Consider the following 27,908-nt stretch of genomic DNA (forward strand, 5'->3'; position numbering starts at 1 on the left):
TGGGCTCTATCTGCTTGAGATGTGCCGACACAGGGAGACTCTACTACGACAAATTAGAGAGTAGAAGAAGGCAACCAGACCGCGGGATACAGAGTCTGACTAGGCACAGCGACACGTCTGGTATGCACACGTCTCCGCACGATTTGCCAACCACGATATCCAGATCAACCGGCTGCCCCCTTTCTAGTATAGCATGGAATCTGGATGCACCACCCGAGTTGCTTCCTCGCGATGAGATTAACCACATCATACGGTTAGATCTCCTCCAGCTCTATACATCTCAGGGACTTGGGGAGGGGACCAGGAGTTTTGTCTTTGATATTTTGTTTAGCACTCAGCAAGGGCCTTAGCGAGCCCTTTGCTTTAGCCCTTGTGGCTTCTATGAGTTTTCATTTTCATTTGCTATACTTGTCCCATAGGCCCGTGAGACCTTCCGAGGACATTAATACATCTCTCTCTCTCTCTCTCTCTCTCTCTCTCTCTCTCTCTCTCTCTCTTGCTACTACACCAAGCACAGGGAGAGTTCCTACCTTTACCCGTACCCAGATCCACTTTGACCGTGCCCTTGATCCAGTGTATGTGTGTCACTTAGCCAGAGAGCTTCCAGCCTTATTGGAGGCTGATTTAGACCTCGCCCACACCTCAGCCACCCTTGTTACAGTGATACAAGATGCTGCCACCGGATCCTTTCCTACAACCCAATCTTCACAGGTACGAGATGGGAAGATGCCTCAAAACCCCTGGTTGATGATGAGCGCAGAGAGATGCGAGCCTACCTCACACGGGAGCGAGCCTTGGGTCAGTTGATGTCACATGAGACACACAGGATCTTTCAACGGTTGACACGCCGTAAGAGACGAGCCTTCCTCACACATAGGATGGATGAGATCATCAGATCATTTTGCGGAGGAGACCCAACCAATGGGTGGGGATTCCTTGCGGAGGGGAAGCCACCCATCCACATCACCGATCCGGGTGTGTGGCACAACTATGCATGCTTCTTATATGATGTCCTGAGGCAACAGACACCGCCAGACATGTCCACTATGAAAGACACGATCACGAAGGCCTTTGGATAGAGCACTTCGCACATCGGCAAGAGATCCTAGCACCCATCCTTGCACATATGTTTAACCTTGCAGTTTGTCACGGCTTCCCACCAGCATGGAGCCCCACTACTATCGTACCGATACACAAAGCAGGAGACCTCATGGACACCGGGAACTATCCCACCGTCATGATTGGCCACACACTGGCCAAGATCTATGGATCGGTACTAGAGAGAGAGATCAGCATTCATACAGAGGCACGGGGGCAACGAGCACTACGGCAGGCAGGATTCAGGAGGCAACACTCTACTCTAGACCACTTTTTCACTCTAAGGGCTATCATTGAGGAGGCGAGGTCCAGACATTAGAGAGTCTACACATGCTTCGTAGACTTTCGAAAGGCCTTCGACACTGTTCCACGATCCCGCATGATTAGGAGACTACAGGAGATGCAGATCCCAAAGATGCTGATTTGGGGTGTGATGAGCTTATATGAGTCAGTCACAAGCAAGGTCCGTGCCCTAGGCGGCCTATCGAATTGGGTCGAGAGCACCATTGGGGTGAAGCAAGGCTTCCCTCTCTCACCGACTCTCTTTGGACTTTACATTGATGAGATCACAACTTTCATAGATCGCCAAGGTGGCAAGGGCTCATTACTAGGGAATCTCCTCATACAGAGATCTGGAGGCTTTAGAGGTTTTGCAGAGAGAGAGATCTGACGGTCAACCTTGGGAAAACTAAGGTTATGATCTTCAACACCTCACGAGCAGTGACTAACCGACTCACTTTCACCTATCATGGTGAACTAGTGGAGATAGTGCAGTCATACACATATTTGGGAGCAGTCTTCAAGTGACCCATCTTCACGATGAAACATGCAGCCCAGGCACGACTCACACGAGGGTGTAGTGCATTGGCTAGACTAGAGTGGTAGTGTTTCCAGGCGCACTTCCGGGATCCACCAACAAAGGGCTGGCTTTTCGACACACTAGTGCGACCGACTGTCATGTATGCAGCACCTTTCTGGGGGTGCGCTCTTCCGAGGATAGACTAGAGGAGCTTCGAGCGGCTACAGGTGACGATGAGATCCAGGATGATCCGATGTAAGCCCTCAGTTCTATATGAGATAGTACGGCCAGAGTTCGCCATGACACCTCTCCAGGTTGATGCCATCTTTTAGACAGTGACTTTCATTCACAGAGTGTGGGACTTACCCCATTGGAGACTTCCAAGGTTGGCCCTAGAGTCATCTAGACGACTCGCAGAGAGCGGGACAGACACATGGTATGCACGCATATCTACATGGCTTGCCAGGCACGGTATCCAAATGGATAGGCTTCCCCCCTTTCAGTACAGCATGGATGCACCTCCTGAGTCGATCCCGCGAGATGAGATCAACCGTATCATATGGTTAGACCTCCTCCAGCTTCACACATCTCGGACTTGGGGTGAGGACCACCCATTTTTATCGCGACCACTTCTTGAGAGTATCAGAGGAGGGATTCATTATCAGACCCCAGTATCTCGAGGATAGAGGAGAATCTCATGCACTGAGGATTGCCATTGGTTAGATGCGGGTTTCATCCCATCAGCTGAGGATTGAGGCAGGGAGAGCAATGGGTATACCTAGAGAGCAACGGGTTTGCACGCTATGTACACTAGGGACGGTTGAGACAGAGGAGCATTTTCTTTGTGTTTGCCTAGCCTACTACAAGATTCGGGGACGCTACTACTGTCTCTACCTAGAGGGGAGTGGCTTCGATCCTTTGTCACGATTAATCCATTTCCATGACTAGGTCTGTATCGGGCTTTATCTGATGGAGATGCAGCGACACAAGGAGGCGCTTCTATGATAGATCAAAGAGTAGCAGGGGATGGTCAGACCACTACAAGACATAGAGGGTGACTGGGCACAGCGACACGTCGCAGACTTCTATACATTTGAGTCAGCCCCCGGACACAGTGGAGTGGAGGAAGAGGAGCTAGCCGATATGAGAGCAGTCTGGATGAGCAGCCGGCACAGTACCACCGAGAGAGGGGCACAAAGGCCACATGTGCGACAGAGAGCCCCCAGAGTACACTCTATTGAGGTCCGACCTATCACAACTTTCCTCAGGGGAGACCGACAGAGGCAAGGGGTCACTCTAGACATAGCCCAGAGAGTCCAGAGAGCAAGGAGACTGCACCTCCCATTGCAGCATGAGACAGCTCGACAGACGCAGATACGAGACATTTTTGCAGCCCACCAGAGAGCCATAACTGTACCAGGCTTCGGTTTCATCCCAACGCTTGGATAGATTGATTGATATGATTATGATCATGATTATGATTCTGTTAGCATAGACTAGTACTCAGCAAGGGTCCTAGCGTACCCTTTGCTTCAGCCCACTGAGGCTTGTATGAGTTCGCTTTTCTGTGCACTTTGCCCCATAGGCCCGCGAGGTCTCCTGTGGACGTTAATATATCTTTCTTTCTTTCTTTCTCTCTCTCAAAACCGGAGTGGATAGCACAGCAATTCATAAGACGGGATCTGCCTCATCTTCAGCTTCAGCTTCAGCCTCAGCCATGGCCGCATCTGCAGCCACATCCACTCCAGCTACTCTTCAGCTACAGATATACCCATGACAAAAGGTCCGACATCAACTTCCTCCCCCTCTCCGGCAACACCGACCTTCTCCCTCTCTCCTTCTCCCACTATCGGAGTGGACTCGGAGTGGATAGCAAAGCAATTCATAAGACGGGATCTGCCTCATCTTCAGCTTCAGCCTCAGCCTCAGCCTCAGCCATGGTGGCCTCATCTGCAGCTTCAGCTACAAATATACCCATGACAGGAGGTCCGACATCGACTTCCTCTCCGTCTCCGGAAACACCGATCTCCTCCCTCTCTCCTCCTGCTACAGCTACAGTCTCCCCATCCGCTTCATTACCTATGTCACCTATATCGGAGACGTCATACACTGTCCCACACTACTCGACTTTTCTTTCCCCTCTCCCCCTCAGCCAGCCATCTCTCCCACACCCAGCTAGTATCAATCCACCCATGCCCCAGTCATCCCTTATCTCAACCAGCTAGCCCAGCCACCGCCCACCATTTTGCCACATTCTCCTAGTTTTGTACCACAACCTCTTCAGTTCCAGCTTGGGCAAGCACTAGCTAACCCATCACCAGATGCCTGGAAGTCTCTGCTCATGGAGGTATACAGCATTCGGGTATGCGAGGTGGAGTTGACTAGCTTCGCACAAGAGCAAGCCCGCTTTACCCAGGAGCAGGATCGTGCCATGCAGAGGCAGGCCCGTGTCATTCAAGAGCAGGCTGGCCTCATCCAGGGGCTCAGACATGACCTCTTGCAGCTCTGGCAGGAGGTAGCAGCCATCCATGCAGTCCCAGGGAGTACCCCAGTGGTCAAGGCACAGATTGCGAGCATGCAATCTATAATCGAGGAGACATCCAGATGGGTAGATGTGGCCAAACGGGAACCTGCGAAGGCAACCATTTTGGCAACCCTTATGGAGCAGCAGCAGCAGAAAGCCAGTAAGGCTCTCAACATCAGATTCCATGGCATTCGACGCACCAAGGCTACACTGATGAGCGATGCGACTACATTTGTGGTCACTACTCTTGGGATAGCTGAGCACACGACTGAGAGGGCATGGCGGGTGGGGAAAGACCCCAATCAAGAGCATCCCCTGATCATACGATTCCATGATGCCTAGGCACGATTCTCAGCTCTACGGCGTAGATCAGTCTTACGGGACCAGCCATCGATATCCAGGGATGAGGATCTCACCCTCTTATAGGTTGAGGAGAGACGCACTCTGATACAGTAGCGGGATCAAGCCCGCAAGGATGGAAAGTGGGTGGTAGTTCGAGATGGACGACTCCTTACGGACCCCCGTTGGCCATCTTCCCTCCTCCCACATAGGGGGGCGGGGTCTATGAGACTCAGCATACCGAGAACCTCTCTTGTACCATTTGGAACTGTAATGGTACCTTATGGTCAGAACCAGGTAACTTCTCGGAGTCTTGTACACGTCGTGACATAGTCTTTTATACAGAAACGCATCAGAGTCTACAGCGCGGGCAACCACCATACCCCTCTATGCTTCCCCACAGTACGCTTCCTTTCTGTCACCCCTACCCCTCAGCCAGCCACCCTTCCCCTCTACAACTGAACTAGCCTCAGCCACATTCAACATGTCTCCTCATCACCTCAGCCCTCTGCTCATAAGCCTCTACCTCCCATCACTCAGCCCCTATTCCTGCCCTACCCATACTTGTCACCTAAGGCACATCCGATCTCACTCGAGGCTTGGCAGCAGATCGCCATGGAGGTCCACCGCCTCCGTGCACAAGGGATGGAGCAGGATCACTTCATCCACAGCCTTGGTTAGGAGATATTACAGCTCCTGACAGTGTAGGAACAGCCCTGAGTAGTTTGCCAAGGATACTACGTAGATGATCAGCATTGTACGATCACACCGAGATCTAGCTGGATGAAAACCTTACACCTCTGCAGGTAGAGAAGACAGCAGTGGGACTGCCCCGCAAGGAGGAGAAATGGGCTATGGTTTGAGATGGGCGGCTCTTGATAGGCCCTCGACAAGCATCTAGTGGCCCTCCTACATAGGGGAGTAGGGTCTATAAGACTCAAAGCATCAAGACCTTGACTTGCATTGTTTGAAACTATTCGGATCCGATGCCCATCTCGATAGGACCTCTTCATCGTAGTATGCTATCCCCCCCCCGGAAACCTCACACTTTGCTCAAGAATTGGACTTCAACACAAGGATTTTCATGATCATTCTGTCTTATTACCAGAGGTTTATTTAGATGAGGCATGGATGTTTTCGTAGACAAGCGAGCCCCAGCCACATATTATGGGCATGCATTTTGAGATATGGGCAGGATGCATGCTCTTATCATTTATAATGGTTTGGATCGATGGCCCTACTCCCATCTCTTCACTTGTTTTCTAGCTTTTGGTTGGCGAGGGGGCTGTGTAGTTGACTATGCAATGTGATCCCCTGCCTTCACCTTGCATATCACTGATTTCATTGTCACACCACCACCTCTAGGAGCAGATCACGCCCATCTCTTCTTTAGTGTATCCATACCTTGTCTTACGATGCACACCACTACACCAACCCACGCACACTACATATCATGACATACAATCTGATCATAGCTTTTCACCTGAGTACTCTGTGTGCGTCTTTCTACTCTAATCACGTATATCAATGACATACCACTCCTCGAGGATGGAGCCAACATGATCACCTGCTCTCTCCATGAGGCCGTGGCCCGCTGTACACACTTTTACACATACCACCCATTCCACTCATCTGCCACCTCTTGGATCAATACCCTGATGCCTGCATTAGCGGGTACGATGATGAGTGTAAGGAATTACGCCCATCAACTCAGATTCAAGACTAAGCATCACTTTCCGAGTGGGAGGCAGAGACGATATGTGGGTACCACTCTCTGGTTTGCCAAAAGAAGTAAGATTTGTTTGCTACAATGAGGAGTTAATAAACATCCTAATTAGTAACAACTAAGGACTTTTGGTAGAAGTTCCTCGAGAGGCAAGCACTATCTCCCCTCAGAGACACCACACTATGGCACTCCTACGCACACATGCTCTCTGATACTCCTCATCAGCCATCACCTGACCTCTCACACCTACCCTGTCCTACCTCTTGCACTCTTTTCATAGTCGGTGGTGTCAAACCCGCAGCTCTGAAGTTTCATAACAGGCGAGCTAAGGTCATGAGGGACTACATACCGAATTCATGGCATATGGAATAGGTTTTCCTCACACTTAGACCCTTAACACCATTACTTTCATCCACAAGGCAAGGGACCCCATGAGCATGAAAAAATACAGGACCATTATGATCAGGCATATCATGTTTAAGATATATGCATAAGTGCTCAACACAGCAGTTAGCCGGTTTGCAAAGCTCCAGGGACTCAAAACCGAGGGATTGGTGAGTGTCCGGGCCAATCACGTGACTCCAAATCACATACTCGCACTCAAAGGGGTCAGTGAGGAGGCCAGAACACAGAGAGAGAGGGCTTATTGCTGCTTTGTGGATTTCCGCAAAGCTTTCAACACAATGCTGACAGCTCAACTCATCAAATTTATGCAAGAGCTAGGGTATGATTAGGAGATCATCTGGGGAGTCATGGCATTCTATGAAAGAGTCTCAAGTAGGGTGCCGACTAGGGCGGGGTGGACAGAGGAGATCATGAGCACTATTGGGATCAAACAAGATTTTCCATTATCACCAACCTTGTGTGGCCTCCATATAGACGAGCTCGAGACTTTCATCGGGACACTAGGAGGGGCAGGCTTCTTTGGTGCTAGTTCCTTGATACAAATCCACTTATACGCAGACGATGTGGCCTTACTCTCATCCATAGTTGGCTCGAAACGTGTTTCGGAGCACCTAAAAAACCCCCAGATCGTCAAAACCCCCCCAAACATTTGGAATCCAAAACATGTATTTTGGAGCACCTAAAAAACCCCAAATCGGAGTACCTAGCATCATTTCACCTTTGAAGATTGAACCTCTTGTCATTTGATATGAATCATGATTCATGTATCTTTTTCAATTCTTAAATATGACCATTTACTCTTGAATCTTCAAAAATACATTGTTAATATTCTAAGTTAGAAATTAGTAATATGCATCAAATTTCAAGTTCTAAGTGACAAATCAAATGTCTGTGCACTATGTTTCATGAGTTTTTTTCAAGTATTGGAGTTCTGGTGGTAATAATCTAAAATGTATTAATTTTTTGGGAAAAAATAAAATATCTAAATACCCTATTAGCACGAAAAGTTTTTACTGACGTTTCGGGATGGCCTTGAAGCGTTGCCAAAACCCCGAAACCCGTTTTGAAACTCATCATTTCAAAACTCCTTGACTACTATGCTCTCATCCTCGACAGAGGGCCTATAGTGACACTTGGATATACTTCATACATTCTGCGAGACACATGACTTGAAGGTCAACCTTAGTACAACCAAGGTCATGATCTTCAATATATCCTGAGCAGCCATGCACAAAGAGCATTTCACATTGGACAAATTACCGGTGAAGATTGTTGCTTCCTATACATACTTGGTTCTTTTCTATGGCCTTGAGGGCGATCAAAGATGTTGGTATGCATGTAAACACAGAGGGTTTGGGAGTTTGGGGTTCCGCATGGTCAAATTATCACCTTTTCAATATTACATGCAGTCTACCATACTGCTTTGTTTCCCTGATGTATAGCATCTGCACAGCCCCTTCCAGATCCTGCATTCCGTCAACCTATCTGCCTTGGATTTCGCAACCCAGGGATTTGCACGTACAACACAACACCACACACCTTCTGCCTCGAGAAGGCCACCATTTGCCTCGTGAACAGCATCCCTTTTGGTTCAACTTTGATATTGTTCCTTACCAAGACAGTTTCAACAAAAGGGGACACATTTCTATGCATATTCAAGACACCCCAGACGGCGGCATCAAAACCAACGTCTACTCCTACCATATGGCTCAAGTGCATTGAAGGTAATAGAGCAATGCAAGGGAGTTCATCAAGATGTAGCAAATTTACACAAATATTTATGGTCGCCTAGAAAGCCATATCTAGCTGAGAGGATGTATGTTTTAACCATGCTTGTATAATCTATTAAGGACCAAAGGTTTGCTTCAAATGTTTCAAGAAAAAAGCACCACTTGAAATCTCTGCTCTAAACAATGTCTAATAGTCCTCTATACTCCAATGTCTAATAGTCCTATGCCCAAAAGAGTGCACCCATACATGGTGATTGACTTGAGTAGGCAATGACTTCGTCTGGGATCTTGAAAGTCATTGCCTGGGCTATTTCCACCATAGATTTAATGCCTAAGACGACCATGCTCCATTGAACATATGATGAGACTACATCCACCTCCCCCCTCTTCACATGAACTAATGGTTGTGCATTGTTTGCAAGGTATGGCATTAGCCTTACCAAGATTCATTGACCAATCCCACGAGTTAGAAAGCATCTTTAAATCCCTACCAAGGCAATGCTATCGGCCTATACGGGTGCTTGTCAAACATGCTTAAAGCACAAGAAACGTGGCGCATGCATTAGTGTGTGCATTGCGTGCGTGTGTGTGCGTGCGCACATGTGCGTACGGATGCTTTTAGCCATTGGGTTCAGGCTATTTCTGATGTGATATTTGGTCACATTTCTGGTCGCATTCCGGGCTATCCGTTCCCCTCTCGACTGATTCAAGATTGGCAATAGCTTTTAGATTATCTCCACTGGCCTAGTAGACTCCAGATCCTGGTAACACACTTCGACTGCAGAATCTTCACTGGAGTCGGGTCTTTCCTATTCCTTTGGCTCACTTGTAGCCTCGCAAGGCGTATTTCCTACACCGATTGGGAGTTCTACAGTGGCAGATGTTGTGAATGTTCCGCAGGCCACGAGACATTATTTCTTAGGACTGCATCACATATCTATTTGGCGTATTATTACCACCTCGTTGCAGCCTCTTTAGCATGTCCCTCATCTATTTTCTACTCGCCACTTGCTGGATTGGCGGTTTGATCGTGAGATTCTAGGCTACTCCTGGATCCACGGCCTTGGATTCAGGACCATGGAAATCACTTTTGGAATCTGAATAAGTCCCTTTCTTGGTGGAGAACTTCTCTTCACCACCTCTGGAGCAGCAAACTCCCTCTCAAGCAAAGAGTTATGGCGCTGTTTGGTTGGGGCTTTACCAGTGGGATCTTTCTTAGGCGCATTGCTTCCTCGATTTTCCCCACTTTCTCTCATGCAGAAGAGATGGTCTTGCATCTGTTTTGGACCTGTCCTCTTGCACAGGGTTTTTCAGATTGATGACAAGGCTTCGAGCTCGTTTTCCACCCACTTCCTTTGGGAAGCAGTTTTGGTTGTTTGCTCCCATCCCGAAGTATGATCATTTCTTCTACTAGTGTTGATATTGGGCTCTTTGTTCATTGTATCATGCTCGTACCATTCGACTGTATGAGCACTCTTCAAAGAATGTCTTCCCATACTTTCGAGCTTCTTTGCTTCGGTCTTTATAAGATGCTCATTCCCTTGGAGGCCTACCTCAGGCCCAATTGGAAGTTTTTATTACTGTTTTTAGATATGAGTCGTAGCTGTCCCACTTTGGGACAGCTATGAATGTAACTGCTTTCCTAATGCAAAATTTCTTTTATGAAAATGTGCGTGTTTGTGCGTGTGCGAGAGTGTGTGTGTGTGTGTGTGTGAGAGAGAGAGAGAGAGAGAGACAGAGACAGAGAGAGGCCAGCAAAGTTTACCTCTTCTGAACCACTCTCCCTTTTGTTGTACTGTTCATCAGTTCCTTCTCCTATGCTCTGCTTTTGTCCGAGTATCTTGGCCTGCTGCCCACCACTAGCTGATGTTTTATACCTGTTTGTTTCTTCTTCATCACTTGTGCTTTGATTCAATTCCATATCCTTATACACACTATTTCCATTGTTCTGCTCCCCCGATGTTTTCAAGTCGAACGTCCTCACATACTGTGGTGGACCCTTGGGATGGACGTAGCTTAAAACAATCTCATCAGCAAAAGCATTAAATGATTTTACGATATCCTGAACCAGTAATACCCTTACTCTGTAACCTTGCTCTGAAAGTATGAAATCGAACAAATCTGCCGTAGCAGAGACAACAGTACGTGTATCAAAAGAACTCCAAGTCCGTGTGTTTTTACCCCAGCCATCTTGTGCAGTCCATGTCCCTCCTGTCTCTGCTTCTCTAGAAGGGGATGGTGTTGAACTCTGCTCAGCAATGGCGATAACCTGACCAGAGATGACACAAAATTACTATCCAAAGGAAGACAAATTTAAAAATCAAGTATACAGAAAAAAGGCAATTGTAGGCATGAAAAATGATGAGTTGCATATGCAAGCACTATTAGATGCATTTAAAGCACCAGCAATAGATTGAAGACAATATTAGCAAATGCATTGACATAGGACTTCATGTAATCTGTGGGGCCACAAGCTGCAATGTTGGTACTTTGAAATATTCTGCAAGGTCAACTTACAAGCGAGCAAGCTCCTAAAAAGCCTATGTTTGTACATCACCTGCACCTTCAATAGCGTCCACATGGATGTTCATTAGTAACTAAAGTCCACTGCAGATTGCCTCTTCCAATCAGAGACCTGCTGGAGGCAGCAAATTAATGACACTTAGCCAATGTAGACTTCTCTTCTAAAAGGCCTACGTTTGTACATCACCTGCGCCCCCAATAGCGTACACATGGATGTTCATTAGTAACTAAAGTCCACTGCAGATTACCTCTTCCAATCAGAGACCTGCTAGAAGCAGCAAAGTAGCGACACTAAGCCAATGTAGACTTCTATTCTAGTGTGGAAAATGGAGTGCATCACTAATTTTCCTGACCATAATTTCAAAAAAAACTAATGGGGCATGGCAGAAATAGCATCCCACTGGCTTCCACCTAGTAAAGGATTTAGTATGTTCATTCTCACAACTCACCTATATGGGACCACAGGTATGTCTAATGTATAGTTCTCTGCAAAAATATTTCGAGGGGAGCGTACAAGATAAATTCAAATTGCAACATATATAAAATAGACTGTAGAAACTTTTTTTGATTCCGATATCCCAGGTCAAACTTTTAGACTCTAACATATGCCGACTGAATCAAAAGATTTTGAATCAAATACTACGAAGCTCCCCAGGATTGCCTCTATTATATTATATTGTTGATAAGGAATATTCTTATAGAACAACTAGGCTGAAAATAAGCAAGATAGAATTTCACGGTTTCCAGCAAGGCTGATACATCTCTCCCAGGATCAAAGGTGAATTGAAGGAAACTGTTGAAGTAATAAGAAACTGAGTTGTATCAGCCTAGTGATATGAAGGTGTGTGAACCATCAAAGGGTTACAAGCAGAGGCAAGTATCTTGGCAATAATTGTGCACCCCTATGCTTGTTGTCACTTTAAGCAGCTAGGTGTAAAGAGTTAGTCATCTCCTATATGTATATTAGAGACAGAGGTGTAGTTTAGCAGGCATGCAAATTTCATATTGAGAAGTTTTCGTCCATGTTGCGGCTTGCTGGTATTGCAATAATTATTTCCATCTTAAGTGGTGCGTTGCCCTATCAGCTAGATTTAGATGCTCGTCTAAAATGAAATCGTTTAGTCTTGACAAGCAGTTGTAGCTTGAATGAAGCGATTTTGGACTACTTTTTGATTAGCAGTGCTAGCCTTTGTCATGGCTGAGTTTGCCCCTCACCTCTGGAGTGCCAACAGAAACTCAGTACCGAAGACTTTGTATAAATGGATGCTCAAGTATGTGTGGATGTGTGGATTTGTATGTGTGAGAGCATATGCCTATACTATGGTCTACACCCACTGTCAGGCACTGATGACATCAGTGGGGATGTCATAGTAGCTAGTGCTTGCTATGCATGATGGAGTTTATGGTTTTCAACCTTATGAGTGACTATCATGAGATTGAAACTGCACTATGTTGTTTTTAGAGGATGAATTTGTGCATGTTCCTGGCTGGATTCATCTCTCTCTCTCTCTCTCTCTCTCTCTCTCTCTCTATATATATATATATATCTATCTATATATATATATATATAGTGTGTGTGTGTGTGTGTGTGTGAGAGAGAGAGAGAAAGAGAGAGAGAGAGAGTCCTTTCTCACTGTGTTTTCTGCAGGGTAGTTTGGAGTTTAGCCAGGGCACGCTGCTGGTTTGAGGGCTGGACATCTGCCTGGATTAGGGCTGGCTTGGAGGCTGTTAAGGGCAAGATTTGGCCACCCAGCCTGATCAGGTTAAACTGACCAGGAGCTGACCCTGTTGGGTCAGATTAGACTGACCAGAAGTCGGCCCAGTCAGCAGCAGAACTCACCCTATAAATTGGCCCCCCTGCACTCTCATATCCGCACCATTTGTGGAGCTTTTTCTCACCAGTCAATACAGAGTTTTCCCTGACATCTCCTGCGCATTTCCTGTGTGTGTGTGTGTAAGATAAGCACAAGGGTGGATTGAGGAACTTGTGTGATGCTGTCTTCCACATATAGTGTAAGCATAATTTATTTATGCATTACAGAAAGCGTGAATGTGGAATCTAAAAAATATTAGAATCAACAGGAATCGAGTATTAGATAGGAGTGCAGGACATGTTTAACATTCCAATATTGGACTTACGTGTCATCCTGACAGACAGCAATCATATAGTTATAGTATCACCTTTTCTGTCCCATTTCTCCTTACCTATGTTCATGAAGCAACCTAAGCTATCATCCATGACATTTGGCCTTTCCTGAAGAAAACAACTCATTTCTCTTGATTTATGTTAATGAAACAACATAAATATCATTCCATGACATTTGGCCTTTTCTTAAAAATGCAATTCTGAAAAACATGCACAGAAGTAACCTGGTTTTCTTTTCCCATAATAAGAAACAGTTTCCACAGAAAACAATGAAATCCTAAACGGATCGGAAATGAACTTCAATACTGAGATGGCAAAAACACACACCAGGCGCTCGAGACGATGCCATCGAATAAATCCATTGTTCCGAATAAGAAGTTCCCGTAAGATCTGCCTCATGTCAGGATCCGGATCAGCAAGTAGCCTGCCAATTATAAAAGGATATGCACTAGCCACCACTTTAAACTCAGGATCTAGAAGCGTTGCCGTTCCTTCTAAAGATCCCAAGGCTCTGATAACCAATGCATACTCTGGAGGAAGAGTGAAATTGTACTTGTACATTACATTTGACAATTGATTCATGATTCCCTACAAAGCAAAAGGATTAAAAGTTAGACCCTGAAGGATTAAACGAAGCAGAAAAGGCCTTGCAAACTGAGAAGAAAAAGGTAAAGACAGTTCTTGCTTGATGTTGCAGTTGTTTTTTTTTTTAAATACATGGCAATGCATTTATATATATAACAAATTTTCTTCCCCCCCCCCCCCCTTCCCAATAAATGCCATATGTTTGTGTCAAAACTTTATATTTGAGGCAGCATATGCATTCAATGTTCATAGTGCAACATTCAACATGAAAGACATTTACTGTGCAAAGGCATGCCTCACCTGGAAATCCAACTGTGCTTTCGAGGACTCGTCCCCAAAGGAAGCATGTAACGCATGTGCAATTTCTTCAAGGTTAGCTCCTTCTGGAAGAAATCCAAGACCTAAAAAATCATTTGCCAGACCGACAGAGTCCCTGTTTACAAAATGAACAAGCTGCATTGTCACAACAGTAAAATGATTAGGCATTCAATATGCGTTAATTCAACAGAATCTTACAAGAAATTTAGTTTCAATCCAAACAACAAAACTGGCAGCTAAGCAGAAGGTTTTCAAAACAAATGCAATTTTACGTAGCCACAGCATCAAAGTTCAACAATCTCTGCTTGTGCTCATTACAGCCCGCCCTGATAATGACAGCTTACATTATAAAAAGTGGGTATTCAGCAGCAGCAAAACCAGGAGAAATGTAGGAGGATAAGGAGCAGGATAAAGTTGTTCCAGATCAATATTCAAACCATCTCAAACGCAACAGCCAATTCAGATAATTCACTTGCCTAAGGTTCTGAAAATTTCATGATATCCACATCTACAATTCACCCTTTTCATTTTCTTGCTTTACCAAAGCACATGGTCTAAAGAAAAGATGAAATCAATTGCGCATGCTTGAACACCAAAGAAACTAAGTGTTTCATAAGAAACCCTGACTACGATTAAAGACATGTGGCATGGCACATATACGGTCCTAAAAATTTGTTGAACACTAAGCTAGAGCCCCTAAATACCTCAGCAACATTGGAATCCTTGACATAGAGCTGTGGGATCCTGAATAGTAATCAAAGTAACCAAATGTTTGACATACCAATATAATCATTATGGCATACAAACTAATTAGCCATCATATGCATCAATTCAGCTTTTAATCCTCAACGCCAAAGAACTTCCTCTTTGGCACTCGCTTGGTGAAGATGTCTGCAGGATTCTCCTTTACAGTCATTATTATCAACCAACAAAGCTTGCTAAGAAATCACACTCTCTACCCAGACCAGCGGTGCTTGGCTGGTTTCATTCATGAGGTGCTTAGACACCGCGAGAGGATACTCCGAGCACGGAGACAGGAGCAGACTTCTTCCTCAACTGATACCTCTCATGGCTCTATCACGGAGTTCTTTCAGCCAGATCACATAGACCCCCACGAGACGAGACCTCGACATGACCGTGACCCAAAGCCTGTGACCCGACAGCTCAGACAGAGGGTTGACCCAGAGTCATTTTGCATTTTTTGCATTCTGCATTGGTGTGGATGCTCGTTTAGTAGCTCCACTACCACAGCTCATTGTATCAGGTTTTTCACAGTCTCATAGACCCATCGGTCTTCCGAAGACTTTAATAAACTTTCTTTCTTTCTTTCTTTCTCACACACAGCACTAGGGCCCAAGACAACAGTCGGGCTGGACCCCCCGAAGGTCTTTATTGATCAGAAAAATATGAGTACATACTACAAGGTACAATTCAGCACACGGGCTGCTTACAATAATTCCTATGTGAGTCAATTTTTTTTACAAAGAGCTCACAAGCTCATTCTTTCTTGGCAACATGCCACTTGTCCAAATCCTAGACTAAGTCTTTGGTTACATGCCTTAAAGGGCGAATTCTGGGGTCTTTGTAGCACTAAGTCACGTGAACACCTCCTGGTCACTTGCTAGGCTCCATATTGCTTGGGTCTTCAATCCCCCCAGGTACCTCCAATCATTAACTAAAGCGCACAACCATGGAACCCATTAATGGTCAGCACTTCTGCATGCAAATAACAATCTGTGGACTAATCGTAGTCACTATGGGCATCCCCACCAAGCAAACATGTGTACATAAAACAAACTAATTCTGCGGTTGACCATAGCCAACCCTTTTAGCCGTAATTAAGGACTTTGACCGAGTGTCAAGGCGCCTTAATTAATGCTAGAACTCTCCGACCGGATACGGTAATAATCTAGGTTGACCGAAGTCAACCTGCTTTGACCAAAACCAAGTCTTGTTGACCGCCGAAGTCAACACTTTCTAACCATAGTCAGAGGTTCTTTAGTTAACCGCAGTTAAACCTCTTGGCATAAGCCAAGTCTTCCTAACCAAGGTTAAGTATACTTAAACAAGATTAAGTATCTTTGACCAAAGTCAATATTTTGACTAATAAAAGATTACTTTTAAACATAATTAAATAAATGAAAAACTTATGATCAAATAAATGATCAGCTAGAATTGACTTTGGAGTATTTACAACTTGGTGACATCCCCTCGGCTTCTATTCAGTTGACCTCTGGATGATCAGACAACATGTCTTCATCCATCCACTTGGCATCCAATGCCGAGTAGTTCTTGAATTTTACAAGGAACCTGTAAAATTCCTTGCCCTGGGGGCCTTTGCGTACAGTATGATACACAATTTGTTATGGTTGAAGGACCTCCTCCACTTCATCCACTTCCGGTAGATCCTCTGTTACAGGCTCTGTAGGCTGCGGTCCCTGATATTTCTTTAGAAGACTCACATGGAAGGCATTGTGAATCCTCCAATGCTCTTGTAGTGCTAATCCATATGCAACCTCATTAGTCTCATTGGTAACCCTGAAAGAGCCATAATACCTGGGAGATAACTTTGCATAAAGTTTTCTTTTCCCTTAAGCTTGTGGAGCCTAGCTTTTTCGGACTTGAAAAGTTTCCAATCCCTTCGCTTGAGATCTAATTCTCTCTTGTGCTTATCTGCAAACTTCTTATGCTTTTCTTGAGACCTTTCTATTGCTGTCCGGACCTTGCTGAAAGCTGTCTGGAGGTCTCTTACAAACTGATCAGCTGCAAAAATCTCATCTTTGGTCCTCAGGATAGGTGGCAGAATCATCTTCCCATAGATGACCTTAAAGGGGGCTTTCCCCCCTCCTCCCCCCCCCCCCTCCCCCTCCCCCTCCTCCTCTTCACTTCCCCCGACCCCTCCAGGGTTCCCCCGCCCCCTCCTCCCTCCTTAGCCCCCCCTCCGGTGGTCACTCTTACCACCCGCCCCCCGCCCTCTGTCCCCCATGTACCGACCTCTCCCTCTCCCGCCGCTCCCCTCTCCGCTCCAGTAGCAGCTTCTTCCTCTTCGACACCCCTGCCATCAAGCAAGGGAACGACGATGCCCCCTTCAGCCTCCTCATCGCAGCAGTAGGTCCGCTCAGAGAGGGATCCTAAGAGACGAGGCTTGTCCTCCTGGCCAGCAGCTCCCAACCTCCATCCTGGGCGTCCCTTACCGCGGGGACTTCTGGAGGTTAGGACCCTGGAACTATCTGGAGATTCCGGACTCATACCCTCTACCATTGGAGGTCATGCTCATGGTCCTTCAGCCCTGCAAGGGGCTCAGACACACCCTGTTTGGAGATTTCCGCTTGCCTCCACAGGGTTGGAGAAGTGGTCCCCGGAGGTGTTTGATGCTATTTTGGGTAATCAGCTTATGCTCATGATGGACGAGTGGATGGGCCCACAGGGACTAGATCTTTGGTACTCCCATGGCGTGGAGGTGAACTTTCAGCTGAGCTTCACGCGAGAGGAGACGGTGTGTGGTTTAGCGATGGGAGTTATCAAATTGCCGATGGAGGCTAAGGTGGACCAGGCACACTTATGGCCCCTCCAAACGTGTGCGGATTTATTTGGGGTGGAAGCCTCCTTCATGATGAAGTGGGCATGGAAGATCGGTATTGAGCCGATATCCACCCTAGTACGACGCCGCCGAGACACTAACTACTCGCCCTCCAAACCCCCGACAAAATCACACAAGTCAGTCTCTCTAGGACAGCCACCCACCCATAGGAGAGCCTTGTTCCCGACTCCCCCGTCCTCATGAGCTGGACCATAGTGAGTTGAAACGTACACGGGCTCCACGACCGTGTTTGTAGTCAGTCGTAGTACCTGATGCTCCGGCAGGAGTTGCAGAGGGCAGTGGTAGGGCGAGTAGTGGACATCCTTATGATTCAGGAGCACATGTTTTCAGCAGCAGACATTAGACAACGCCATCACCTTCTTCCAGGGAGAGGTCCAGAGGAGTGGTCTCCCACAGTAGGACGGAGCGGAGGGGTCTGCATCTCAGTCTCACAGACCTTGGCTCCAGAGGTCTACGATCAGGGCGAGCTCATTCCAGGATGGGCAGTTTGGATGGGAGTTCGGACGGGAGAGTCCACGATTGGAATCCTGAACGTGTATGCCCTAGCGTGTAGGCAGCATCGCCCGGCCTTTTGGAGGAGGCTATCAGAGTGTCTACCGGATGTTGACTCCTGGATTGTTGGAGGGGACTTCAACAACCTGGAGTTTGGGGAAGACAAGCACGGCGGCGCCTCGTTCTCTGAGATACCAGCAGCAGAGCGTAGTACCTGGGAGCAGTTCATTTTCATGATCAGTGGCAAAGACCCATGGAGAGAGCCAGAGTTCAGCAGGACTCCTGGCAGCCTTCTCTTCTCCTTTGGACAGAGGAGACACAATGGATTGCTTGAGAGATTAGATCGCTTCTATGTTGGGGACTGGGCATTACACAAAGGCGGCACTGCTGGGATTCTGGCAGGTACCATGATGTCTGACCACTCTCCAGTGGTACTTCACTTGGATCAGCCCCGCCGAGGTCTCCCTTAGAAGGGGGTCCGCATCCCAGAGGACCTCTTGCAGGACGAGGAGATTCAGCAGGTTATGGCAGAGATCTAAAAGCACTCAGAGATGGCAACGAGTGAGGGCTGGGCTGCGTGGGTTGCCGATGCGATTTAGAGGAGCAGTGTGGAGCTGCAGGTTCACGCCCTTAGGCGAAAGAGGACCCTTCAGGAGCGCGAGCGGGCTTTGAGGAGAGACCTTGCCTCCATCGAGAGGTGCAGGGAGCAGGACCCAGTGTCTCAGTGGCTTAGTGACAGATTGGAGAGCACTCGTCTTGAGCTTCAGGACACGAAGCTGCGGCGGGCTGAGTTCTCTTATCATTCCTCCCGGGCCCGATGGGTACAGCAGGGCGACAGGATGACGAGCAGTTATTTCAGACCATTGGGCCCCGATCGACCGGCTCTGGGACTCGCAGGGCATCATGCACACTGACCCGCAAAAGATTCTTGACATGACCACCGCTTTTTATAGCCAGCTCTTTCAAACAGAGCGGATGACCCCAGCCGGTCTTGTGGCCCGAGAGCTAGTTTGGAATCACGTTCCGACAGTAGTCTCGCGGGATCTATGCAGTAGACTTGAGGAGCCTTTCACAAATGAGGAGCTCTGGGAAGCCCTCAAGGCTCTCCCGACCCAGAAATGCCCAGGGGAGGATGGATTGACTCCGGCCTTCTTCCGGAACTTCTGGGAGATTATCTCCACCCCTTTCCGTTTAGCCTGCCAGGAGATTTTCGACACAGGCCTTCTCCCTCAGTCCTTGCGCAAGGGGTGGATTTGTTTGATCCTGAAAGGGGGATGTTGGGGTAAAGGCACTGGCCACCCTATGTAAACAGTACTTTATGTTGTACTTTAGTGTAGGACACTTAAGTACGCTAAGTACACATTTGTACTTAGCTGTACTTAAGGGTTACTACCTTATCCATAATATATATAAAGTGTGTGCTTGGGGAGGTACCACTCACTCATTGTGATTATCCCCACTAAAGTCGTGTGCAGTGAGTCAACTCCTACTCCCTACTCTATCTCCCTCTCCATCTCTCAACTGGTATCAGAGCCAACGGGCTCGATTCCTTTCCCCCTCTCCCGTCTTCCACACCCTCTCACTCAGCCAAGGGGCTGGCATCTTTTTCATCGCGGGATTCTTTTCATTGTGTCTATCGTGTAGCTGATGCGGCTACATTGCGCGAGATAGATGCGAGCTGAGGCAAGCAAGTGCTTGCAAGAGAGCAAACGCGCGCGAGATAGCTACTCGCCAGCTCATGGGCAGGCAGGCGTGCAAAGGGCAGCATAGAAGCCGCGAGCAAGGTGAGTGCCCGAAGGCACGAGTAGTCTTCAGGAGCGAGTGCGCAAAGGCAGCGAGTGCACAATTGTGTGCAAACAGCAAGGCAAGCAAGCATTCGAGGCAGGTGTGCACGCGGCAATACCTCGCAGGGAGCCGACTTGCAGAGTCGTGTCTCTGTAGCACGGCAGCATCGACAAAATCGATCGTGTGCTGGGTATGCATGCACACAGCTGCTAATAGGCAGCAGGAACAGGTACGAGCAGGCTGTGCGGGCAGGTGTGTGTGCGACAACTCCAGAGCACAGGCAGCCAGGCGTGTGCACAGCGCGCAGGTGCGCGCGTCTCTCAGCAAGAAACCGGCAGCAGGGCCGACTACACGGCCGACAGTAGTCGGCCGTCGGCTATACCAGACCGACACCAGTCAGTCGTAGGTGATTGCCGATCTGACCACACCTCCAATCTGGCCGCCTCCAGCTCCAACGTACGCATACACACGCAGGCAGCGACCAACTGCCTTACTCTTATGCATAGGTGCGCACTCGTGCCTGTGAGCGGGCAAATCTACGACAAACAACCGTTGAATGAAGCCCTCGCGAGCACACATCTGAGAACATCTTCGAGCACATTTTTTTTTGCAAAAGCACCAATCAGCAACAGTTGTTCGGAAAACGAATAACAGCTTGTACTTGCCTTGAAAAGCGTAACCAAAAAGTACAACAATCTGCATTTTCTGTGGGAGAAGTACAGCGTACACGCATTCTGAGGAGCTACAGCAGCACTGGAACAAGTACCAAGGGGTACTGTTTTATCTTCTGTATTTTTTATCAATACCTGAGGCGGTCTTTCTCGAGTCCTTTTTTTTTGGGGCTCACACTTGAGAAAGATTTTCCCTGTTTATGCGTCATTCTTGGACAGCATTGTATTCTGCCATTGGCAAACCATAGCCAGGTACTTTGTAATTTGCATTGTACTTTCTGCCTACCATTCTTTCCTTTTGTACCTTGTACTGCACAATTGCATGTACAGGCGTTCCACTTGGGGGCAGGGCATTACTCAACTCTGAGGCTTAGCTTATGCCGCAAACAGAGTTGAGGCAGGTTATTCACTTGGCCAGTGAAGCGTTACAGCGTATGCATTGACAGATTTGCAGTGTGTATGCATGTTTTCTGAGCAGAGGTCTATGCAATTTTGAAGCGGTGTATGCATTGTCACTTGCAGTGTGTATGCTTATTCTCGTGCAGAGACAGATGCATTAGTCAGGATTGTCACCCGCACAGGCAGTGGATGCAGGCAAATTGCAGATTGTTGTGACAAATGCTTATCTAGAGCACTACTATGCTTTGAAAGTGCAAATTTGACTTACAGTGTTTGGTCAAAGGTCAATCTTTTCCAGATTGGAGGTCAAATCTCTGATTTTCTTCATGCATTCAAAGGGCTTTTGAGCCACCTCACTTCCAAACTGTAAATTCAGTTGGGGGGGAAGTTTCTGGAGCATTAGAGGTCTAAAATCAGGGACTTTCATCAAAAAATCAGAAATTTGCTGTTTTTTGACAGTCCGGGACTGTCAAACAGCAGGTTTGACCATATTTGACTATCAAAAAAGTCAAAAAGTACTGCTGTTTTTTTTTATTATATCAGTTCTGGGATTTTTCTAGAGCGATTTGACGCAGCCGTACCGCACTTTCGCCAGCGAAAAAGACAGGAACAGCTTGCTGTACTGTTTCTGTAGCAAGTGGGAGAAAAATATTCAGTTGGTTTTGTGCCACTGAAACAGTACCAAGTTCACTTTTGATCGTACTTCCGCTGCGGGAGAATTTTCTTGGAGTGACTAGTGCTTAATTGCACGACTACAGGGAGTCAGGCGGTTCCATTGAGGAACAAACTCCACTTTCTTTACCATGAGTTCCGGAAGCGACGTGTCGTCCTTGTTCCAGATAAAGAAGCTCGAAGGAGCTAAAAACTACGACATATGGAGGACACAATGCTACAATGTGCTGATGCAGAAGGACCAGTACAAGCCTATAAAGGAGAAGGGTGTTAAGCCCTCCAACGTTACTGATGAGCAGTGGGAGAAGATGGACAACTTGGCCATGTCGACCATTATGCTTACAGTTGTTGATTCACTGGTTGTAGGCATCAGGGATGAACCTACTGCGTGGAGGATGTGGAAACGTCTTGAGGATACTTATGCCAAGAAAAGTGCCACGGGAAAAGCTTACTGGCTGAAAAAGCTTGTTGGTCTTCAAATGAAGGAGGGGACACCTATGTCCACTCATATTATTGAGTTTAACAGCATATTCAGCCAGGTGATCAACCAGGGGTTGAAGCTCGATGATGAGCTGAAAGCTACACTCATCCTATGTTCTCTACCTGAGTCATGGGACACATTCAGGACTTCTACCAGCAACTCAAATGCCATTCTGTTATTTGCAGATGTGGAGAGTGCTCTTCTACAGGAAGAGATGAATAGAAAGAACAATGCTGTTGGGAAGTCGAATGCTTTGAATGCACGCAGCAGGTCCAAGACACGTGGAAACTACAAAGAAAGAGAGAGGAGCAAGTCCCGCTCTAAAAGTGATCTTGTATGCAACTATTGCGGCAAGAAGGGACATATTGAGAAAAAGTGTTTTAAAAAGAAGAACGACCTGAGAGCCAAAGAAGGCAAGACTCAAGGCAAGTCTAAGGGCAAGGAAAAAGAGGAGCTGCATGTTACTTATGTTAGTGACAGTGACAGTGGACGTGAGATATGTTTCACCTCTTCACTGGAGGCTCATACACTTCATGCTGGTGATGGATCAGATATGCTTTCCTGGATTATAGATTCAGGTGCTTCCTTTCATGTTACACCCTACAGAGATCTGTTTGTCAGATATGCAGGAGGGCAGAAGGGAGTTGTCTTTCTTGGTGATAACCATGCATGTTCGATCATTGGCATAGGTGATGTCAGGCTTGTTCTTGAAAATGGCCAACAGTTAATGCTCAAAGGAGTCAGGCATGTCCCTGAAGTGAAGAAAAACTTGATTTCCACAGGTTTATTGAATGACGATGGTTATCAGACCACCTTTGGCAGTCAGAAATGGAAAATCAGCAAAGGGGCAATGGCTATTGCCAGGGGTCCTAAGGTTGATACTTTGTATTCACTTCATGCTCGACATTGTCCGCATTCCGATGTAAATGCCGCCGAGCTGCCAAAGATTTCATTGTGGCATAGCCGGCTTGGCCATATGAGTATTAAGGGAATGGAGCAATTGGCTCATTTTGGTTACTTGCCGAGTCTAAAATTTTCAGATTTAAAGAAATGTGAATTTTGTCTCTACGGTTGTCAAGTACAAATACCTCATAAGAGAAGGTCAGATCAGAAATTACAGCTCTTGGAGCTGGTACATACAGATGTGTGTGAGATGCCTACACTCTCTTTAGGAGGTTCTAAGTACATACTGTCATTCATAGATGACGCCACCCGCAAAGTGTGGGTTTACACTCTCAAAAAGAAGAGTGATACGTTCAAGGCTTTCACTAAGTTTGTTGCACTGGTCGAAAATGAGACAGGCAATAAACTGAAAGCTTTACGATCTGACAATGGTGGAGAGTATTTGTCCAAAGAGTTTCAAGAATTCTGTGAGGCAAAGGGTATTCAAAGGGTGTTGTCTGCACCATATGATCCTCCACAGAATGGTACCGCTGAAAAAATGTTCAGGACCATTCAAGAGAAAGTCAGATCCATGTTGTCACATGCTGCACTGCCCCACACATTTTGGGCTGAAGCTGTAAAGACAGCTGTGCACCTTATTAATAGGTCACCAAACAAGAGACTATGTGGCGGTGTGCCTGAACAGGCATGGACGGGTAAGCCTCCGTCTTACAAACACCTACGGGTCTTTGGTTGTGTCGCGTATGTGCATGTACGCAGGGAAGACAGAACTAAACTGGATCCAAAGTCTCTTAAATGCATATTCCTAGGTTACGGTGACAAAGGTGAGATGGGCTACAGGATTTGGGATCCCAAGAACAGAAAACTTATACGCAGCAATGATGTCGTGTTTGATGAAACCATCATGTTCAAGGAACCTGTTGTACAGCAGGGACCTTTAAAAGTAACTATTGATGATGACAGGCATCATGGGCAACAAAGACAGGCTGTAAATCAGCCACAACAGCAGCATAACCAGCCATTAAATGATGCTGCAGCAGGTCCTAATGGACAGCCAGGTATGGCAGAAGACATCCCAATGGATGAGGCACAGTTAGGTGATCTTCCTGACATGCAAATGCAGCCAGGAGACATGGGACAGCCACCTTATCTGGGTGATGAACAGGCTGGACAGCCAGCTCAAGACGATGGTCATTGGGTTAGAAGGTCAACCAGACCGACGCGGCAGCCAGAAAGATTTGTTCCAGGCATTGATTATTTGATGCTCACTGATTGTGGAGAGCCTTCATGCTACAGAGAGGCTAGGCAGAGGGCAGACAAGGTTCAATGGGATCTTGCTATGAAGTCTGAAATGGACAGTCTTCACAAGAATGGCACTTGGGAATTGGTATCCTTGCCTACTGGTAAGAAGGTACTGCCATGCAAATGGGTTTATCGACTTAAGGTCACACCTGGTGAAAAGCCAAGGCATAAAGCCAGACTGGTTGCCAAGGGGTTCAAACAGGAATATGGTGTTGACTTTGATGAGATATTCTCTCCTGTCGTTAAGATGACAACTCTCAGAACTGTATTAGCATTGGTTGCACATGCAGATATGGACTTGGTCCAAATGGATGTCAAGACGGCATTTCTTCATGGTGACTTACATGAAGAGATTTTTATGCAGCAGCCAGAAGGTTTTACAGTGAAGGGAAAGGAGAAGCTTGTGTGCAGACTGAAGAAAAGTCTTTATGGTCTTAAGCAGGCACCCAGAGAATGGTATCATAAGTTTGATACATTCATGCGAATCCAAGGTTATAGGAGAAGTGACATTGATCACTGCTTGTATACCAAGAAAGCTTCAGATGGCAGTTTACTGATCCTCATTTTGTATGTGGATGATATGTTGATTGCTGGAAAATCTCATAAGGAGATCAATGCCTTGAAGAAAAGATTGCACCAAACCTTTGATATGAAGGATCTTGGTGATGCCAACCATATACTGGGCATGCGGATACTTCGGAATAGGAAAAAGCGATTGCTATACTTGTCTCAGAAGGAATACATTGGCAAGGTCTTGCAGAGATTTCACATGGAGGGGGGGAAGAGTATTGGTACTCCATTGCCTCCTTATGTGAAAATCAGTGCTTTGGACAGCCCTCAGACAGATGCCGAGAGGGCTGAGATGTCAAAGATTCCGTATGCATCAGCGTGTGGCAGTCTCATGTATGCTATGGTTGCAACCAGGCCTGATATTGCGTTTGCAGTGGGAGTGGTTAGTAGATACATGGCAAACCCCGGCAAGAAGCATTGGAATGCAGTGAAAGGTGTCATGAGATACCTGAAGGGTACACAAGATTTGTGTATATGTTTCGGCAGTCAAGATGCAAAAGTGCAGGGTTATACAGACTCTGATTATGCCGGTCACCCTGATACCCGGAAGTCTACTACCGGATATGTTTTCACTTTCACTGGAGGTGCAGTGTCGTGGGTATCTAGAATGCAGCAATGCATTGCTCTGTCTACCACAGAAGCTGAATATATTGCAGCCACTGAGGCATGCAAGGAGGCTATATGGCTATCTCGGCTAGTGGCAGATTTGGGTTATCCATTGGAGATTCCATTGTTGCATTGTGACAGTCAGAGTGCCATACAGTTGGCACGTAATCCTGTCTTTCATGCAAAGACGAAGCACATAGATGTGAAATATCACTTCATCAGGGAGGTGCTTGAGAACAAGCAAATTCAGCTTGTTAAGGTGCATACAGATGACAATCCGGCAGATCTATTAACCAAAGGGTTAGCTGCAGAGAGGTTTGCACACTGCAGATCTCTTATGGGTATTGGTTGAAGCCAGCATATTGGTCTTGTACATTGTGTACATTTGCTGTTTTTTATTCTTTCTCTCCTTGAGGGCACACTGCCTTTAAGTGGGAGGTTGTTGGGGTAAAGGCACTGGCCACCCTACGTAAACAGTACTTTATGTTGTACTTTAGTGTAGGACACTTAAGTACGCTAAGTACACATTTGTACTTAGCTGTACTTAAGGGTTACTACCTTATCCATAATATATATAAAGTGTGTGCTTGGGGAGATACCACTCACTCATTGTGATTATCCCCACTAAAGTCGTGTGCAGTGAGTCAACTCCTACTCCCTACTCTATCTCCCTCTCCATCTCTCAAGGGAGATAGGGAAAATATCGGACAGTGGAGGCCCATCACTTTGCTTGATACAGCATACAAGATCCTCGTCAAGGTCTTGAGTTTGCGGTTACAGCCTCATCTTACCGACATCATACATGACACCCAGACTGGGTTTGTCCAGGAGCGCAGCATCCTGGACAACATCTTCACGTTCTGGGAGGCAGTGGATTGGTCCAAGGAGGAGTCACAGCCACTGGCCATCCTTCTCTTGGACTTCAAGAAGGCCTACGACAGGGTGGAGTGGTCTTTCCTCGAGGGCACTATGAGGAGATTGGGTTTCTCAAACAGATGGGTCTGAGGAGTTTCGGCGCTATACACAGGGAGCTCTAGTCAGATGATTATCGAAGGACACACACGCGAGGCCTTTCCTCTCTCTCTCTCTCTCGGTCCGCCAGAGCTGCCCACTAGCTCCCTTCCTCTTCTTGTTTGTAGCGGAGGCTCTGGGGTACTACTTGAGATCACAGGTGGCGGGTCTCACAGGGTTGAGACTCCCAATCAGACATGAGGAGGAGCTCCTTGACTCCGAGTTTGCAGATGACACGACCTTGTATGTTGAGGGCACCACAGCGAGTCTAGAGAGAGTCAAAGGCGCCTTGGCTATCTATTGTGAGGCCTCGGGGGCATGGATCAACTGGACGAAATCCATAGGCTTCTTCACGGGCTTTGAGGAGACACAAGAGATCCATGAGTGGGGGAGTGACTTTGGTTTCAGATGGATACCGCGGGGCCAGACAGGGACATACCTAGGATGCTAGGTGGGTATTGACATCACAGCAGAGCAGCAGATTGTCCCGGTCCTTGAGTGTTTGGCGCAAGCTTCTCTATTGGAGCTCGGCCAAACTCTCCCTTGCAGGTCGCGCCTTAGTGGCAAACCAAGTCCTTGCCACTGCCTGGTATATTGCCTCCTGTTGGTGCTTTCACAGAGGTTGCATTGGACAGCTCCGACGGTTGGTACGGAACTTCCTCTGGGCAGGCTCAAATGGCACGAGGAACTCTAGGGCCCGAGTAGCTTGGCAGACAGTGATCATGCTGCAGGCACTAGGAGGCTTGGGTATCATTGATCCAGAGATGCAGAGTAGGGCCCTTCTGGGCAAGTTGGTGGTTCGTGGCCTCACCCCAGGTGTCGAGCCTTGGAAGCTCCTTCTACAGAGAGGGCTTCTGAGGAACACCCCACGCACTGGGGGACAATGGCAACCTTCACGTAGATGGATCTTCTCAAAGGCCCCCCTTACGGGAAAGGGCTCCCCCTTGATGAGGAGCCTCCACAGGGTTTGGCAGAGACTAGCAGGGAGCCTCATCCGTGCTCTGCCCAGATGCAGAGAGGAATTTGAGCGCCGGCCCCTTATGTGGCACCTAGAGGTCAGAGATCAAGAGGGACGTATGCTTGGGCAGCGGACTCACATTGGCGGGGCACAGTGGGACGGTGGTCCAACGGGGTCTTTTGGTTGCTGGAGCAGACTACCCATGGAGGCAGAGGCTTGACACCCTAGCGCATCTGAGAGGGACAAGGCAGCGGATGGTCGAGA

At 47.2% G+C, this 27,908-nt stretch overlaps 1 protein-coding gene across 2 annotated transcripts in view; it reads right to left on the reverse strand.

Annotated features, from left to right (window-relative positions):
- Positions 1 to 27,908, reverse strand: part of LOC147902579 (Protein kinase superfamily protein) — a 52,638-nt gene that overhangs the window by 2,240 nt on the left and 22,490 nt on the right. For both annotated transcript variants that reach the window (XM_087373617.1, XM_087373618.1), the window contains 3 exons: positions 14,176 to 14,328; positions 13,618 to 13,878; positions 10,387 to 10,890 (listed from right to left, as the gene is read on the reverse strand). In XM_087373617.1, the coding sequence (XP_087229743.1) occupies positions 10,387 to 10,890; positions 13,618 to 13,878; positions 14,176 to 14,328 (918 nt within the window). The remainder of the gene's footprint in view (positions 1 to 10,386; positions 10,891 to 13,617; positions 13,879 to 14,175; positions 14,329 to 27,908) is intronic.

Source organism: Dipteris shenzhenensis, chromosome 4, assembly GCF_047967505.1.
Source record: "Dipteris shenzhenensis isolate YYH24624 ecotype China chromosome 4, Dip_SZ_1.0, whole genome shotgun sequence".
In the NCBI taxonomy this organism is placed as follows: Eukaryota; Viridiplantae; Streptophyta; class Polypodiopsida; order Gleicheniales; family Dipteridaceae; genus Dipteris; species Dipteris shenzhenensis.